This window comes from Nannospalax galili, unplaced genomic scaffold, assembly GCF_000622305.1.
Source record: "Nannospalax galili isolate Female #2095 unplaced genomic scaffold, S.galili_v1.0 scaffold103, whole genome shotgun sequence".
NCBI lineage: Eukaryota > Metazoa > Chordata > Mammalia > Rodentia > Spalacidae > Nannospalax > Nannospalax galili.
In genome coordinates, this window is record NW_008352136.1 from 1018009 (window position 1) to 1036118 (window position 18110).

The 18110-nt window shown below is 43.1% G+C and overlaps 1 protein-coding gene across 2 annotated transcripts in view; it reads right to left on the reverse strand.

Moving 5' to 3' along the window:
• The window catches only part of Svop (SV2 related protein), a 91991-nt gene extending 81097 nt beyond the window's left edge, over nt 1-10894 (reverse strand). For both annotated transcript variants that reach the window (XM_008848957.1, XM_008848958.2), the window contains exon 1: nt 10649-10894. In XM_008848957.1, coding sequence (XP_008847179.1) covers nt 10649-10683 — 35 coding nt within the window. In that variant the 5' untranslated portion in view covers nt 10684-10894. The remainder of the gene's footprint in view (nt 1-10648) is intronic.
• Nucleotides 10895-18110: the final 7216 nt, after the last annotated feature.

The window sequence follows — 18110 nt, forward strand, 5'->3', positions numbered from 1 at the left end:
ATATATATATATCCCTTTCTCTCTCTCTTTGCTTCCTGGCTGTCCTCAAGTGAGCAGTTTTCTCTGCAATGGGTTCCTGCTATCAAGATGTGTTGCCTCACCACAGTCCCAAGACAACAGAGCTAACCAACCACAGCCAAAAAGCAGAGTCAACATAAATAAATCTTCCCTGTTTTCAGGTTGTTTGTCTTAGGTAATTTTGCCAGGAAGATGCAAAGCTTGCCAACACATCTGGATTAAAGAGCAGAAGAGAAGCTATTAATAATAATGCAAAAACAATCTCCATAATTCAGAATGGTACCAGGTACACCCATCTAGAAGGCTTACAACCAGGGCTGGCAAGATGGCTCAATAATGGGCAAAGGTGCTTGCTGCCAAGCTTGACAACCTCAGTCAATCCCTGGAACCCACATGGTGGAAGGAGAGAACAGACTCCTATATGTTGTCTTCTGACCTCCACATATGCACACACACACACACACACACACACACACACACACACCTAAATATTTAAATAAACATTTAAATTTTAAAATGTAGAGAACTTATAACCAGTGTTTCAGAGCTGAAATGGCCTTAACAGTGATTGAGGGACACCTTCTTCTCCCAGAAGATTAAATTAAATGGCCTGAGATTCTATATGCACATTTGCACATTTGCATAATTCCTTTGGGGTGTGTGGTGCTTGTCACAGAACTCTGGGTCTGTGTATTGTAGGCAAGTGCTTTATCCCTGAACCACACTCCCAGCCCTCATCTGCAGAATTCTTTTAGTCCAGACTAGGGCTATAACATCATTCTCCAGACCAGAGGGCCCTGGAACAACCATTCCTAAGAACTTATGCCACTCAGCCCAGGGCCTCTTTGCAAGATTTTCCTTCCCCATACCATTCCTCTAAGCCTTGAGTCCACACTCAGAGTGGAATGCAAGTGTTTAAAGTGGAAGATGTGAACAAACTTGAGTCCAAGGTCTGAGGCACTGTGGGGGTTCCCCCTAGATGCTCTGGCCACCAGAGTGACTCTACTTGTTTAGAATAGATGACTGCTTCTTAGACAGGGACTCCCCACTTTGCCTCAGTGAGTCTCAGAGGTGTGCCAGCAGGTGCTCTCTCAGGAGGCTGCTCCTGTGCCTCCATCCAGAGGGCTCCCCAAACAGAACCTATTTCTAGTGCCTCTAAAATTCAAACACAAATCCTTTCCAGGTTTACCTGGGTCCAAACAGTTTACATGGGACAATTTCAAGAACAGTAGTCATATAATCATTGAAGTATCACTCACAATGGCAGAAACATGGACTCAACCTGTATGGTCATCAGTGGATGGGTAAAGAAAATACAACAGATGTACATAATGGAATACCATTCAATCATTAAAAAGATAGAACACTGTCATTTTCATCAACATGACTGAACCCAAAGGGCATTATTTTAAGTGAAATAAACCAGGTATGGAAAAGCCAATACAGAATCTCACCAGCACGTGGAATCTGAAAGTTAAACTCATAGAAATAAAGAGGATGCCAGGGGACAGGGGATGGGAGTCAGAATGGATACATTTCAATTAGACAGGAGGATCTTTTATCCAATAGACTGCCTGTGATGAACAGCAACATATTGTGCACCTGAAGATGGCTGAGATTAGGTTTTCCATGTTCTTAACACAAAAATATTTTTAAAAATAAGCATAGGTGTTAATTATGAAGAATGATCTTTATTTCACTATATAGCAATGTGTGCCTTTTTTAGGCAGTATGCTATACATTGCACTGCAAATGCATACAGATTTTGTCAAAATCTCTTTTTTTTGACAGGGTCTCCCTAGTCCCAGCCCACCTGAAAGTCACTACGTGGACCAGGCTGGCCTTGATCTCTGAGATCCACCTGCTTCTGCCTCCCGAGGGCCAGGATTAAAGGTGCACACCACCACGCCCAGTGTTGTCAATAAGTCAAACTTCCATTCTCCCAACTTCCCTGCCTTAGTTAAGGGAGCTGGAGAAACAGGAGTGTGAGGAAAGGAATCTGGGCCAGCGAGACAGCTCAGCAGATGAAGGAGCTTGTAGCCAAGCCTGACAACCAGAGTTCCATCCCTGGGCCCCATATGGTGGAAGGAGAGAATCAACTCATGAAAGTTGTCCTGTGACCTCCATATATGCACATGTGTGTGCATCTCTCTCTCTCTCTCTCTCTCTCTCTCTCTCTCTCTCTGTCTCCATCTCTCTCACCCACACACACACACACACACATACACACACAAATGGATGTAATAAATGTTTTCGAGAACAATAAATGCTGTGGAAAGGAAAAGGTTCAATAGTATCCTTGGAAGATGGATGGGAGCTGCTTTTTTCTTCAATTATGGCAAAATATTGGTAACAAAATTTATCACCTTGCCTGTGTGATGGTGTGAACCTATAATTCCAGCACCCAGGAGGCAGAGACTGGAGTTCAAGGCAAACCTGGGCCATGTGAGACTCTGTCTCCAAAACAAAGGAAAAACTTCTCATCTTAAGCATTTTTCAGAGCATGGTTCTGTGGCATTGAGCTCTGCTTACAGCGTGATGCAGCTGCCAACAGCATCCAGCTCCGAAGTTCTTTCCATCTTACAAAACCGAAACTCTGTGCCCAATAAATACTGCTTCCCACCCCTTTTCCCATGACTCCCTGGCAACCTCCCTTTGGCTTTGTGTCTCCACAAACATAACCACTCTAGGTACATCATGCAAGGAGCTTCATAAGTGTCTGTCCTTTTATGACTGGCTCATTTGCACAAAACCTACATGCATCCTCCTGCACACGCTAACGCATCCCTAAATGACTTATAATCCTGAACACAGGTAAACACTGTGGAAATAGTTAACTGTATTGTTCAGAGAATAGTGACAATAAAGCATGTATTCAGTACAGACACAATTTTTTTCTAAGTATTTTGAATCTGCCGTTGGTTGGGTCTACAAATATAGACCACTGGTTGCATGCTCAGCAGTGAGATTTCTAGATCATGTAGAATTCTGTTTTTGATGCACCACCACGTTCTACGTCACAGCAGCCACAGCATTTCACACTCCAACCAACAGTGTGCAAGAACTGTGGTCTCTACAGGGTCTTATCACCTGCATTTTCTGGCTTGGTTTTTTGTTGTTTGTTTGAGGGTTTATGGCAGTCATTTAGTGTATGAAAAGAGGGATGCAGTTGCATAGGGTGTTGTGGGAGGGAGTGTGGATGAGTCAAAGATCATAGGGCCATGGGAGGGTTTTGAGTAGGAGAGGGACATGATCTGATTTTATTTTAAAAAAACCCTCTGGGACTGGAGAAACAGCTCAGCAGTTAATAGCACTTGCTGCTCTAGAGAGGACCAGAGTTTAATACCTAACACCCACATGATAGCGCACAACCACCGGAAACTCCAGCTTTAGGGGGATCTAACACTCTCTTCTGACTTCTGTAGGCATTGCACTCAGGTGGTACACATACAAACACGTGGACACACAGACACACATTTTTAAAAAATCCATCTGGCTGCTGTGTTGAGTATAGGCTGTTAGGAGGCAAGGGCAGGAGTGCTGAAGCCAGCAAGGAGATCAGTCCTGCTGAGAATGGTGAGGACTTGCCCTTGGGATTGCGATGGAAATAGAGAGAAGAGGCTGGGGTGCCCCATGAAGCTGAGCTGCAAGATTTTCTGAAGAATTGAAAGTGGTGTGTGTGAGAGAAAGAAAATTCAAAGTTGGCTCCAAAGATTTAGCCTGAATGGAATGGAGGGGTGGGCGCACCTTAGTGGGGGAGACTGAGAGAAGAGCAATCCAAAGCTCCAGTCAGCCAAGCGTCGCAGAGCATACCTCTAATCCCAGAACTCAGGAGGCAGAGACAGGTGGATCTCTGTGAGTTCAAAGCCAGTCTAGCCTACATAGCAAGTTCCAAGCTAGTCAGGGCTACACAATAAGAGCCTGTATCAAAATACAAAAAAAAAAAAAAAAAAACCAACAAAAATTCAAGTTCAAGGGCTAGAGAGAAGGCTCTGAGGTTAAGAGGGTGTTAAGAGTGTTTAGTTCTTATCCAGGGGTCCTGAGTTCAATTCCCAGCACCCACATTGTCAGGCTGGTCACAGCCACCTGTAACTCCAGCTCCTGGGGATCTGACACCCTCTTCTGGCCTCTGCAGGATCCTGCATACATGTGGTACAATAAAACTCATGCAGGCACACACACATACACATTAAATAAATCTTTATTTAAAAAAAGAATTCAAGCTCAGCCATATACTTTCACACTACTTCAGTTGACCCTGCAGAGGAGGCTGTAACTCCCAGGTGCTTTACTAATCAAGGAGCAGAGAACCAACCAATCCAGAGCAGAGAAAATCAAGCAACACCAACCACATTCGTTGAGTCCACTCTAGGAGCCCCAGTGCTCAACCACCGTTCCCTGCCTGACAACAGGCCAACTGTGCAGAGGCAGGCACACTGCCAACTTCACAGGTGAGCACCTTAGCCTTGAGGAGATGAAGTTACTGGCCAAAGGCCAACTCAGTGGTAAGGATCAGACGCAGGACTTGAACACAACACTGCCTAACTTAGATCCCCATTTTACCTCAGTCATTGGTTGAGCCCAGCAGAAGTTACTGAAGTGTCAGACATAGCTCAATCATGAAGATGGGATATATAAGAAAGATAAAGTGGATAGGGCCAATGCAGGACGAAGTCCAAACTTTTCACAGCATACTGTAAAGCCTGGGTGCCCTGCCCCCTGAGGTTTTCCCCTACTCATCATGCTCCATTGACCCACTTTGAAGCACATGAAGCTCTTCCAACTTCAGGGCCTTTACTCATAAAAACCAGGCCTTTCTGGAATATTCTATATCTATATCTTTTCTCTGGACAGCTCCTACACATCTCTGGAAGCTCAGCTCATGTCCCTCCTCAGGAACAGGGACGTTCTCCCTGATTGCCCCCCTTTTCCATCTAGAACCAGGCTCCTTGCACAAGCTAGACCGTAAGAACATTTAAAACAGTTCTCTCATGTGTCCAACAACATTGCTCTACTTCTTTCTAGTGCAATGGCAAAACACTCTGACCAAAACCAATTTGAGGAGAGAGTATTTTTGGCTTACATGTCTTGAACAAAGTTCATCATTGAAAGAACTGAAACAGGAACCTGGAGGCAGGAGCTGAAGCACAGACCATAGAGGAACACTGCTTACTGGCTTACTCCTCTGGCCTGTGCTCACCCTGCTTTCTTATACGACTCAGGATAACCTGCCCCCCACATCACTCAACGATCAAGAAAATGTCTCATAGACATGCCCACAGGCCAATCTGCTAGCGGAAATGCCTCAAATGAGGACTGAGGTTCCCTCTTCCCGCTTGTGTGAAGTTGACAACCAAAACTTAACCAGGACACTTCTCCCAGACCAGGACTGCACAGCAAAACTTGGGAAATGATCCCAGTTATGGAAAGATTCTAGATTTATACTGCCCACGATGGTAACCACTAGCCACAGGTAGCTACTGTCCATGTGAAACTTGGTGAGCATTTGAAATGAAGGAAGGACAGATGTTTAAAGATTTTATATGTTTACAGTAAATATTTATCATGGTCACTTTAACTGTCAACTTGACATAGCCTACAGTCATCTGAAAGGAGAACCTCAATTAAGGAACTGCACACATCAGATTGACCCATGGGAAATTCTGTAGGGGTTTGTCTTGACTGTTAATTGATGTAGGAGGGCCCAGTCCACTATGGGTGGTACCATCCCTAGGGAGATGGGCTGAACTGTTTGAAAAAGATAGCTGAGTAAAAGCTCATGAGCCAGCAAGCAGCATCCTCCATGGCCCCTGCTGTACTTCTTTGGCTGAGGAGTGAGTTCCTTGGGCAGAGGTAACGCTGTGTGGAATAGTGAGCTGGCCTGACTTCAAGTTCCTGCCTTTATTTCCCTCAGTGATAGACTGGGATCTAGAATTACACAGTGAAATAAACCCTTTCCTCCCCTCTGCTGCTTTTAGCCAGAGAGTTTTATCACAAAAACAAAAATGCAACTAGAATAATATACTAGATGAAGAATTTCATATGTAAATCATATAATTTAAGTTTAAATAACCATATGTGGCCAGTGGCTACCATATTGGAATATTAGAGATTGCAGCACCTTAAAAGCATAGACCAATCTATCTAGTTCAGTTATCTAGTTCTTTGTATCAAGAACAGTACCCAAGTAAACAAGTAAATGAGAGGATGAATGGATGGATGGATGAGTCAGTCAAAGAGGCCACAAATAACCCTTGCATTTCACAAGTTCTGCAAAACTTGCTTTCAAGAAATCATCTGGGGGCTGGAACGATGCTCAGCATTTGACAGCATTTGCTCTTTTTTAAAAACATTTTATTTATTATTTTTATTTTATGTGTTTGAGTGTATTGCCTACATGTATGTGAGTGTACCCGTGTTGTGCAATGCTGCAGAGGTCAGAAGAGGGCTTTGGATTCCCCCGGAACTGAAGTTAAGGACAGTTCATAGCTGCCATGTGGGTGCTGGGAATTGAACCTGGGTCCTCTGCAAGAGCAGTCAGTGCTCTTAATCGCTGAACCATCTCTCCAGCCCCAGCACTTGCTCTTCTTGCAGAGGTTCAGTTCCCAGAACCTGTATCAGGTGGCTCACAGCTGCCTGTAATTCCAGCTCCTGGACTCTGATACCCTCTTCTGGCCTCTGTAGGAAACACACACACACACACACACACACACACACACACACACACACATTTTTTAAAAAAATGAAATGTGGAGCTGGAGGGATGGCTCAGCAATTGAGAACACTGGCTGTTCTTGCAGAAGACCCGGGTTTGAATCCCAGCACCCACATGGCAGCTAACTCCAGTTCCAGGGGGATCTGATGCTATCTCTGTCCTCTGTGGGCACTGCATGACACAGGTGCACTTACACACTTGCAGGCATAACACTCATACACATAAAATAAAAATAAAAAAATAAATAAATAAAATTTAAAAAGAAATGTACCAAAAATAAATAAACTCTTCAGAGGACTGGGTATGTGACCTGGTGGTAGCATACATGAGGCCTTGGACTCCATCCACATCATTGAAAGAAATAAATTATCATCCTGGAAAAGAGACATCTAATGAAATCTGCCTTACACAGGGCTACACCATAAGGCAGAACTGCATACAAAATGTCAGCTGCCCAAATCCCCCATACATGACTGACCCTGAGCAGACCAACAAGACAACAACAGGGCCATTTGTGGTCTTAACTGGGCTCTCCCAGAGCTGGGTCATTGGGTCTCTGAGTGCAGAGAGAATGGCATTCTTAGGCACCCTTGTCCCTGTCCCCTCACCAACCCCTGCAATCTGCTTAGTGGCTTATGATCTGTTAACACTCAGCCTCCTGCAGGACCGAGTCTGTTCCAAAGTCCACTCTTGCCAGCCCTCTGCAAGGTGCTCTGAATTTTTTTAAACCATATTGCTCTCAGGAAATCTGCTGCCTGCAATCTGTGCATACTATATGCAGAGCCTGGTTTAAAAAACATCTGAGTCGTGATTTGTAACCCACTCATATTCACACAGCTTTTTCTTTTAGCTTATTCTTTTTTATAAATGGAGGTCAGCACATTTCAGGGCTAATTTTGACTTCATTCAAACATAGTTTGGAGCTTTCTTTTTAAGGTTTTATTTTATTTTGTGTGTGTGTGTGTGTGTGTGTGTGTGTGCGTGCATGCGTGCATGCATGCGTGTGTGTGTGTGTGTGTGTGTGTGTGTGTGCGTGTGTGTGTCCCTGTGTGTACAGGTACCTGTGGAGGCCAGGAGAGGGTGACAGATCCCCTGGAACTGGAGTTACAGACAGTTGTGAGCTGCCCGATGTGGGTGCTGAGATCCTAACTTAGGTCTTCTGGAAGAGCAGCCAACACAGCTAACACTCCAGCCCCATAGTTGTCTTTTAAAATGAATAGGAGGCAAAAAGGAGTTAAAACAAAAACTGTCTTCACACCAACTTACCTATGTAGCCACCCTTTTGGAGGCTTGAGTTGAGTTTGAATCAGTTCTGTTTGCATTTCTTTTTTGGTGGGTGGTGCTGGACTCAAACTCCAGTCATCTGAAGGAGCAGCAAGCACTCTTAACTGCTAAGCCATCAGCCCCTGGGACTTTCAAATAACAATCTTTGGGAGTGTGGTGATAGTGAACCTATATAATTACCTTTCATCAGTTTCTGGTGTAATAACAATAGTAAATAGCTAATATTTGTTGACTTTGTGTTGTCAAATGTTTAGTACACATCTCATTTAATATTCATAATAGTCATATAAATCAATTAATGCTGTAACATTCGTTTCTTCAGGAATTGAACCTAGAACCTCATGCATGCTTACCACAGGCTATACCATGAGCTGTACCATTATCTCCAAGATACTAATGTTACAGCCAGAGAATATGATCTGCTTATCATTGCTCAGCTGGGACATGACAGGGTCAAGATTTGAACCCAAGTCTGCCTGACTCATCATCAATATTCTCTAACAGTAAATCCTTTTTTTTTTTTTTTGGTTTTTTTAGAACAGGGTCTCCCTGTAACCCCAGTTGGCCTGGAACTCACTATGTAGACCAGGCTGGCCTCAATCTCAAAGAGATCTATGTGTCTGCCTCTGCCTCCCAAGTGTGCTGAGATTAAAGGCATGCACCACTATGCTTGGCTACAGTAAACCATTTAACCTCTCTAATCAATATTACATGTGCTTCTATTGATAAGACATCAGGAATAATAAGTAAAAAAAAAACACTCTGGGGAACAGGACTGGGGTTTGTGAAGAGGGACACTTTTCATCCCCATATTTATCTTCAAACTGCCATATTTACTATATTAATATTGTATAGTTGTGATATATTCAAATTAAAAATTAAATTATTATTATTGTTGTTTTTGAGACATGGTCTCACTCTGTAGCTCAGGCTGGCCTAGACTTTGAGATCCTCCTGTCTCAGCCTCCCAAATGCTAGGATTACAGGGTTGTGTCTCTATACCCAGCTTAAATTAATTAAATTTAAGTAAGTTTATAAGCCTCCTATTTTCACTGTTTATTGGTATAGTATTTAGTAGTGCTAGGGATGCAACAAAGGGCCTCATGTGTGGGAGGCATGTGCTCCACTGAGCCACACCACCAACTCCTTATTTTTACTCTTTTTTTTTTAATTAAGGGAAGAATTGCTATGGCAGTGTCATCTCTCTCTATTAGTAAACCAAATGTACATAAGCCTTTTGCAAAGCTCACTTGTTTTGACATTGTCTGAAAATCCATTGCAGTAATACTGAAGTTCCAATACAAGTTCTTATTCTGAGTACCAAATTTTATGTTTCTATTTTAAAAATTATTTTTCTTTGGGGGTAACAGTTGGGCTTTTGAATATGTTGTTTGTGTTCAACAACAGTGGCATGATTTCCTTGAAGGAGTCACACATCGACACTTATATTTTTGTGTATCATATGCAGACTTCAGGGTATTAGAAGCAGCTATCCTTTCCCATTGCAAAATAAAGCTATCATAAATTGGGCCATTTATGGATCAATTAATAAAAGCTGAAAATAAAATTTCAACTAATAAAAACTGTATAATGAAAATGAATTTTACACCAGTTGAGAAGTAAACATTACAACCCCCTTCAGCACTCAGCACCTCAGAGAGCCGGATCAGTCACACTAAAAGTCACTTGGGAGGAGAATTCCTCAGCAGCTTCGAGGGAAAAGAAAAAAGCCACCATTTTCAAAGTCAAGAATATGCACACATGCTAACAATTACAGATTCAAATGGAATCCAGCCAGGTGACTAGTGAATGTAAAAACTAAAACAGAAACCCCAAAAATATTCTCTTTAATATCCCCTCTCATACTCTGGGAATTTGCTTAATAAGTCACCGTTTGCTTGTGGTAGGAAAAAACTGTCTCTCTAAAGGCCCCCGTCTTTTCCATCGTCTGTCAATATTGCTCCCAGAGGCTTGGAGCAAATTTGGTATCCCTGAACAATTCCTGTCCTCAGGGGACGTAATCCTGGTGCCTCCAACCTCGAGTCTTACTCCAGCTAGCTGTTCCCCAAACCCTTCATTCAGAAGGCAGGAGGTTTCAGCCGCAGCACACAGCACAGTCCTCTCATTCACACACTTCATAAACAAGGGACTTTGCCCAGCCTCTCCTTTAAGAAGGAACCCTTGCTTTTTAGAAAGCAGTTCGCAACAGCATAGCATTCCTTTCCAAAAGACCTTGCAGAAAAATGAGGAATTTCACAGAATGGGAGAAAGGCTGGAAAGGACAGATGTCATCCTGTGCACCCATCAATTCAGCCCACATTTCCAAGCAGCAGCCAACACGTTCTCACAGCACAGACCTCGAAATCTCTTTAGGATGGAGAAAAATTTAAAAGGGAGAAAACGACACCAAGGATCCCGCAAGGTTCTGACAGATCTGAAAAACTGAATCAGAGAAACAGAAGCTGGGCTGCTGGGCTAGGAAAATGGCTTGCCTCCTCCAGGCCCAATTCCTTCCCCTGAAATAGTTGCCTTTAAATTCAAGAAGCCATCGAAGGAGGGATGCACCCCTGCAGGTTTTCGGTTTTTAAAAAGAAACCCTGCCTGCCTCTCCTTCGCCCCCACGGTACTCACGGCAGCTGCCTGAGCTGGAACAAGTCTTCCTCCATGTCCGCGCTGCACCAGGACGAGCCCTGGGCATGGCCCTTACATGGTGATGCTGGGTGATGGGCGCTCGGCTTTCAGCACCGGGATCCTGGACAGCTCCCGCACCGCTTCCTCCGCGAGCAGCAGCTCTTAGGGGGAGGGAGCCACCGGGACCAGCAGGGAGACAAAGCCGCTGCCGCCTGAGACCGCGGCGAGAGTGGGCGGAGGAGGAGGGGAGGGCCAAGCCGGCTGCGCGCAGAGGCGGGGCGAGCCCTGCTTGCTCACAGGAACCCACGGCCTCTTCGTGGCGGCTGCTGCCTATTAGGGTGTCTACAGGGAACCCTGGCCTGCGAAATGCCTGTCCAGCTACCCTTTGCTAGATGAAGCCAACCTACGTGTTTATTTGTAGGAATTCATGAATGTTATCAGTGTGATATTCTGAAGACTTGGGTTCCTGGAACAAATAAAGAATAGGATTTTTGAAAATGTACTCATGCATTGATCTGCTGTGTACCGAGCACCTACTGGGTGCCAAGCACAGTAACAGGCACTTGTGACAGAAGAGATCAGATGGAAATGAACCTAGGGAAAGATGAATGTTCAGTTATTCAACAAGCACGGTGGGGTGACTCTAGGGACTCAAAGATGAACACCAAAGTTCCTGCCTTCAAGGCCCTTCCTATTGAGTTCAGTGGCTCCCCAACCTTGTCCCCTTTCTGCCCCTCTTTATAACTTCAGTTGCACGAATTTTCAGGGACATATCTCAGGTGTTTATAACAGTGTGCCTGGTACACAGAGGTGCTCAGTAAACACTTGTTGTGTCTATGTATGATGATGATACAGACCAAGAGAAACAGGAGAGTTTCAAGGCCAGCTTGGGTTATATTCTAAGTTCAAGGACAGATTGGGACAGATCAAGATCATGTATCAAGGAGACCTGGGTTTGGTACCCAGCACCCACATACACCATCCACAACTCCATTTCTAGGGGATTGGATGCCTTCTCCTGGCCCATGGGCATTGCATGCATAGATGCAGTTACATACAGGCAAAACACTCATAGGCATAAAATAAAAATAAATAAAGCACAGAATTTTAAGATCATATCTCAAAACCAAAATAACAAACATGAAAAAAAACCTGCCAAACAACAACAATAAATACTTGCTGAATGAATGATTCTCAATTCAATTTGCCCATAATTACATGACTCCATCCAAGGTCATTGAACCTGACTGGAGGTGGGGCTGGGCCCAGCACCCCAGAGAGGAAACTTCCAGAGAAATTATTCAACAGAAAACTACCAAGATGACCTTATCCACACTTCCTAATTATGAGAGTGGTAATTGGATGGAAGCTCACAGAAAAGTGAGAGAAGACAGAAACTTTCTTTCCTTAGTTTTCAATTTAGAAATTTTTATTTGTGTATCTGTGTGTCTGTGTGTGCCTCATGTGTAGGTGCCCAGGGAGTCCAGAACAGGGTGTTGGATTCCCTGGAGCTGAAGTTAGAGGTGGTTGTGAGCTGTTAGATGTGGGTGCTGCCCTCTTCTGGCCTCCCCAGGCATCTGCATGCACAAGTGCATAGTCACACACAGACATACACATAAATGCAAAAAAAAATCTTAAAATTAAAAATGAAAGCAACAATAAGAAAAACTAAAAAGATAAATAAACAACAACAAAACCCTTGAAAATCAAGAGCTGAGTGTCCAAACACCCGGATGTGCTCCTCACCTCCACTACTCCCACTGATCTTCACAAACATTCCTACAAAACAAATTACAGCTCCAGCCCCATGATACAGATGAGAACACAAGTCTAAGCACAGCAAAAAATTTATACACGGATACTCAAGCCAGGTGAGAGTGGACATAAAATTAAAGCCCAGTCTGTCTCCAGAGGCTGCACCCTCAAGCATAAAGCTTTCTTTGAGATTCTCAAATGAAATCATCTTTTTGTGGGTACAGTAGAAGAAATGTGAATTATTGAAACACTGGATAATTTAAATAAGTAAAAGTTTAAGAAAGTCAGTTATCGCATATGCTACTGAGCTTGTAGCATGGTACTAAAACACCTGAGACAATGTAAAGGCTGGAAAGATTTAGCTTTTGGCTCATGGTTTCAGAAGTTTTATCTATGCTCCCTCAGCCTCTGATGAGGTGACACATCATACCAGAAGCACATGACAGAGGAGAGCTGCTCCTTTCAAGGTGGCCAGGAGGCAGAGGGGAAGCAGAGGGCAAGGAAGCCCCTTCAAAACGCACTCCTCAGAATCAGAATCTTAAACTATGCTTTCCATTGTTGGAATATTTCTGTCGTTCTCTGTTCTTTGTAAGTACTAATAGATGTGCTTAATGTATTGTATTCTTTAAACAAGAATTTTAGCTATTCAGCCTGGAGAGATGTCTCAGCAGTTAAGAGCACTTTCTGCTTTTTCAGAGGATCCAGGTTCAATTCCCAGCAAACACATGGCCCTTAACAACCATCTGTAACTCCAGTTCCAGAGGATCCAATGTCCTCTTTGACTTCTACAGGCATTGCACAACACAAGTGCACTTACTTACATGGAGGCAATACACTCATACACATAAAACTTTTTTAAAAAGAATTTTAGCTATTCAAATAATAGTGTAAAGGTTGTTAGAAGTATGTTTAAAATAATCATAATTTTGAACTTTCTGAGAATTCCTAGGAATACTGATTTACTGTCTCTGAACCTCAAAGAGTAACATGTCAGGAATTTGAAAACACTGAGAAATTTCTTTTTTTCACTGTATGTTATAATCCTAAAATGTATTATTGCTGCTGAATAGATGTACATTTTTAAAGCACATTCCCAGAAAGCTATTCCCTCCCACTAGGCTCCACCTCCAAAAGTTTCCCCCACCGTCTAATAACTGAACCAGCCAGGGGCCAAGCTTTCATCACACAAGGCCTGCAGTACATCAAACCAACAGAGTGCTTACTAAAACTCCAATTTATTATTCATCCAGCATTTACTAACTGAGCAACATGTATGTGTCTGATACAATGATAGTTTCATATTAACTTACTCATGGTCACTATTTTTTGCATATGCCTGTGTGTATTATGCCTGCATATGTGAATGTGTGTTCACAGGCACACATATGTGTACAGGTGCATGTGCACCTGTGTGTGTGCCTGTGGAGGTATGAGGTTAATATCAGTTACTTTCCTTGATTGCTCTCCACTCATTATGTAGCTTTGGCTGGCCCTATGTAGACCAGGCTGGCCTTGTACTCACAGAGACCTGCCTGCCTCTGCCTTCCAAGTGTGGGGATTAAAGGTGTGTGCCACCATGCCTGGCCTCCACATTATATATTGAGAGAGGGTCTTTGACTTGAATTCACAGCTCACCATTTCAGCCAGTTTGGCTAGCAAACTTGCTTTTAGGATTCCCCGTCTCCACCTCCTGTATACTTGGATTACAGGGATGTCACCAAGCCCACTTGGTGTTTCATGCAGGGTCTAAGCATTCAAACTCTGGTCTTCATGGTTGCATGGCAAGTGCTTCACCCCCTGAGCCATCTCCCTGCTCTCTCATGGCTGCTTTTGTCCTTAGACTTGAGTGTTGTTTGCAGTTCACCCCATTCATATTCTTTCATATTCATTCAAGTCTTCCCCGCCTCTGCTGTACCCTACATGGGAACACATGATTCCTAGCCACAGCTGAATAGTTCAAGAGGGAGACAATATCCTAAAGACATCCAGTGCAGGACTAAGGATGTAGCTCAGTTGGTAGAGTGCTGGCATAGCATGCATGAAGTCCTGGGTTCAGTCCCCACCACTGAATAAAATCAGGCATGGTAGTGCATGCCTGTAATTCCTGCACTCAACAAGTAGAGAGAGGAGATCAGGAATTCAAGGTTTTTCTTGGCTACAAATTGAGTTGAAGGCCAGCCTGGGCTATGGAGGTCTTGCATATATAATGTGTATATGGCATTCAGTGCAAACATTTGTCAGTGTCATTGATGCATAGCTGGAGTTAGGGAAGTGGGCCATTTGGCACCTTCTTATTGATGGATTCAAATGCCTGTGTTGGTCAGCTTTAACTTTCAGTTTCACACAACCTAGAACCACTTGGGAAGAGAGTTATAAGGAGGAGTTGTTTCCACTGAGTTGGTCTGTGGGCATGTCTGTTAGAGAGTGTTTTGTTAACTGATATGGGAAGACCTCCCTACCATAGGCAGCACCATTCCCCAGGCAGGTGGTCCTGAACTGTATCGGCATATAGAAACAGAGCTGACAAGCAGGGAAGTAAGCATGCAAGCATCCATTCATTCCCTCTGCTCTTGACTGTGGTGGGGCATGACCAGCTGTCTCACACTCCTGCTGCTGTGACTTCACATGACAGACTATAACCTGGAATTGTGAATTAAATAAACTTTCTTCCCTAAGTTGCTTTTTGTCAGGATATTTTCTCACAGCAACAGCAATGAAAACAGGACAGGCCCCAAGCCATACTCCTGTCTAAGTCCCCAAAGTAACTGAAAGCAAGAATAGGGCATATACTTGTACATCAACATTTAAGGGCAACAGTACTCAAAATAGCCAAAAAGTGTGACCTGGGGATGTAGTTCAGTTCGTAGAGTTCTTGTTTAGCATGCACAAAACCCTGGGTTCAATTACGAGCACTGCCTAAAAATGACCATGGGGCTGGAGAGAAGGCTCAGTGGTTAAAAACACTGACTTCTCTTGCAGAGGACCCAAGTTCAATTCTCAGCACCCACATGGCAGCTAACAACCATCCTTAACTCTACTTCCAGGGGATCTGATGCCCTCTTCTGGCCTCCATAGGCATTGCATGCACATGGTGCACTCACATACATGCAAGCAAAAGATGCGCTCACACACATAAAATAAAAATAAATAAAATATTTTTTAAATGGCCATGGTACCTCTAATCCAAGTATTCTGGAGGTGAAGGCAAGAGGATCAGAATTTCAAGGTCACTCTTGGCTACATGGCAAGTTTGAGGCTAGCCTGGACTACATGAGGCCCTGACTCAAAAACAAAACAAAACAAAACAAAACTGAAGAGTAGGGGCAACCTGTGTCCATGAACAGATGAAGGAGTGGTCAAACTGCTAGTATACATGCAAAAGCATACTATTTGGTCATATAAAAATATGAAGTCTGAAGCCAGGCATGGTGGTGCATGCCTTGAATCCTAGCACTTAGGAGGCAGAGAATCTCTGTGATCTCTGAGAGTTCCAGGCCAGACAGGGCTACATAGTGAGACCCTATCTCAAAACAAATAAAAAAGAATGAAGTCTGATAAAAGCTACACTGTGAAACATGTTAAGTGAAAAAAAGTCGGGCACAACAGGACAAGTGTTCTACAATTCACTCAGACGATGCACCAAGAAATGACAAATTCATAGAGATAGAAAGTACAACAGACACAAAGGACAGAAAGGAATAGGAAGTCCCTATTTAACAGGTATGGTTTTGAGTTGGGGGGGTCATACAAATTTACAGTGTTGATGTTTGCAAGACATTTTAAGTGTTCTTCATGTCACTGAATTTTGCACTTGAAAACTGGACCTGTGAGATGGCTTTGTGGATAAAGGCACTAGCTGCCAAGCACGATGACCTGAATTTCACCCCTGGAACCCTCACGGTGGAAAAAGAGACCCCAAGCTGTCCGTTGACCTCCACATGCATGCCATTACACACAGAAATACATATGTAATACAGATTTTGAAAATTTGGTAAAAATGGCACTGTTGTTACAGAAACCAGTACAGAAGTTCAAATAAACAAACAAATGAATAATAAACAGAATTATGATATGAACCAGTGACACTGTAATAGTGAGCACAAGGCACAGAGGAATGCCACATAGTGATGGTCAAATTAAGAGTCCCTTTAATAGGTGGCTGTCAAGAGGTGGGTAATACCCAAAAGAACTCTTAACCCAGAGGAGAAGCAGAGCAGGGTTTTTAAAGCTGAAAACCACAATTACATCATTCCAGGGGTAAAGCCAATAACCATGGTTACATCATACCAGGGGCAGGTCAGTTAACAAAGATGTTTTCAGTTAGCAAAAAGTTTGTAAGTTAGGAAAAACAAGTTTCCCAGTATTGCAGAAACAACTACTCCCTGAAACTGCAGGTGTAGTTAGGAGAGTACACTATACCTGACTAGTTGTAAGCTTTCCAGTACTGTGGAAACAATGTATTCCCTGAAACTGCAGGTACAGCCTCCATGGGGCCTTTCTGCCTAGTGCAGTTAGCATAAGGAGGGGCCTGGGGAAGGCTGAACAGAAACACAGGGTGAGTAAAAGTCAGCTAGAATAAAACGGAATCAGTTTGGCCATTTCGACACTATTACTTGGTACATGTCCAAAATAACTGAAAGCAGGACCAGAAAGAGAGGTTAATGTGCCAGTGTTTAGTGCCAAAAAGTGGGAACAACCAGAGTACCCATTGAGACATGGATAAAGAGACTGCACTGTGTACTCACAATGGAATATTACTTAGCTATAAAAAACACAGTCCTGTCATCTGCTGCACCATGCATAAACCTTGAGGATAAAATAAGCCAGTCACAAAGAAAGAGTGCTGCATGATTCTTGTATATGAGCATCAATGGTCAAATTCATAGGATCAGAGAGTAGTCAGTTACCATGGAGGGAGTGAGAGAGAGCTGTTAAACCATGTAGAATTCAGTTTTGCAGAATGAAAAAAGTCTAAAAATCTGCTGCATAATGTGTAGATCATTAATACTAATTAATGTATGCTTAAAATGAATAAGATAGTAATTAAAATTTTGTTTTACATTGTGTGTGTGTGCGTGAGAGGAGAGAGACAGAGACAGAGACAGAGAGACAGAGAGACAGAGAGAGACAGAGGGAGACAGAGAGAGAATAGCAACACATGTGGAGGTCAGAGGACAACTTGCAGGAGTCAGTTCTCTCCTCCCACCATGTGAGTTCTGGAGCTCAAACTCAGGTCCTCAAGCTTGGCCACAATTGCCTTTACATGCCGAGTCATCTCCCCAGACCAAAAGGGTAATGTTTGGTTGTGTGATTGAACCCAGGGTCTTGCACACGCTAGGTAAGTGCTCTGCGACCTAGTCACACACACACACACCCCCAGCCGTAAGATGGTAAATTTGATGGTATATGTTTCTTTTTTTTTTTCAGGTAGGCCATGGAAACATTTTATTAGACACATTGCTATTACTGAAGATACAATTTATTACATTGATATTCTTGACATTGAACTAGGTAAAATAGTATAAAAGTAAGATATTGGCATATTTAATAACAATTTTTTTATCTCACAGACCCTACTTTATAAAAACTTACATTTTTGCCCATGCTTGAACAGGTTAGTAAACATAGAGTGTATAGATAATAGCTTATAGATATTCAATTGATTATTTGAAGAAGAAAAAAAATCCTTTAGATGTTGAATTAATGG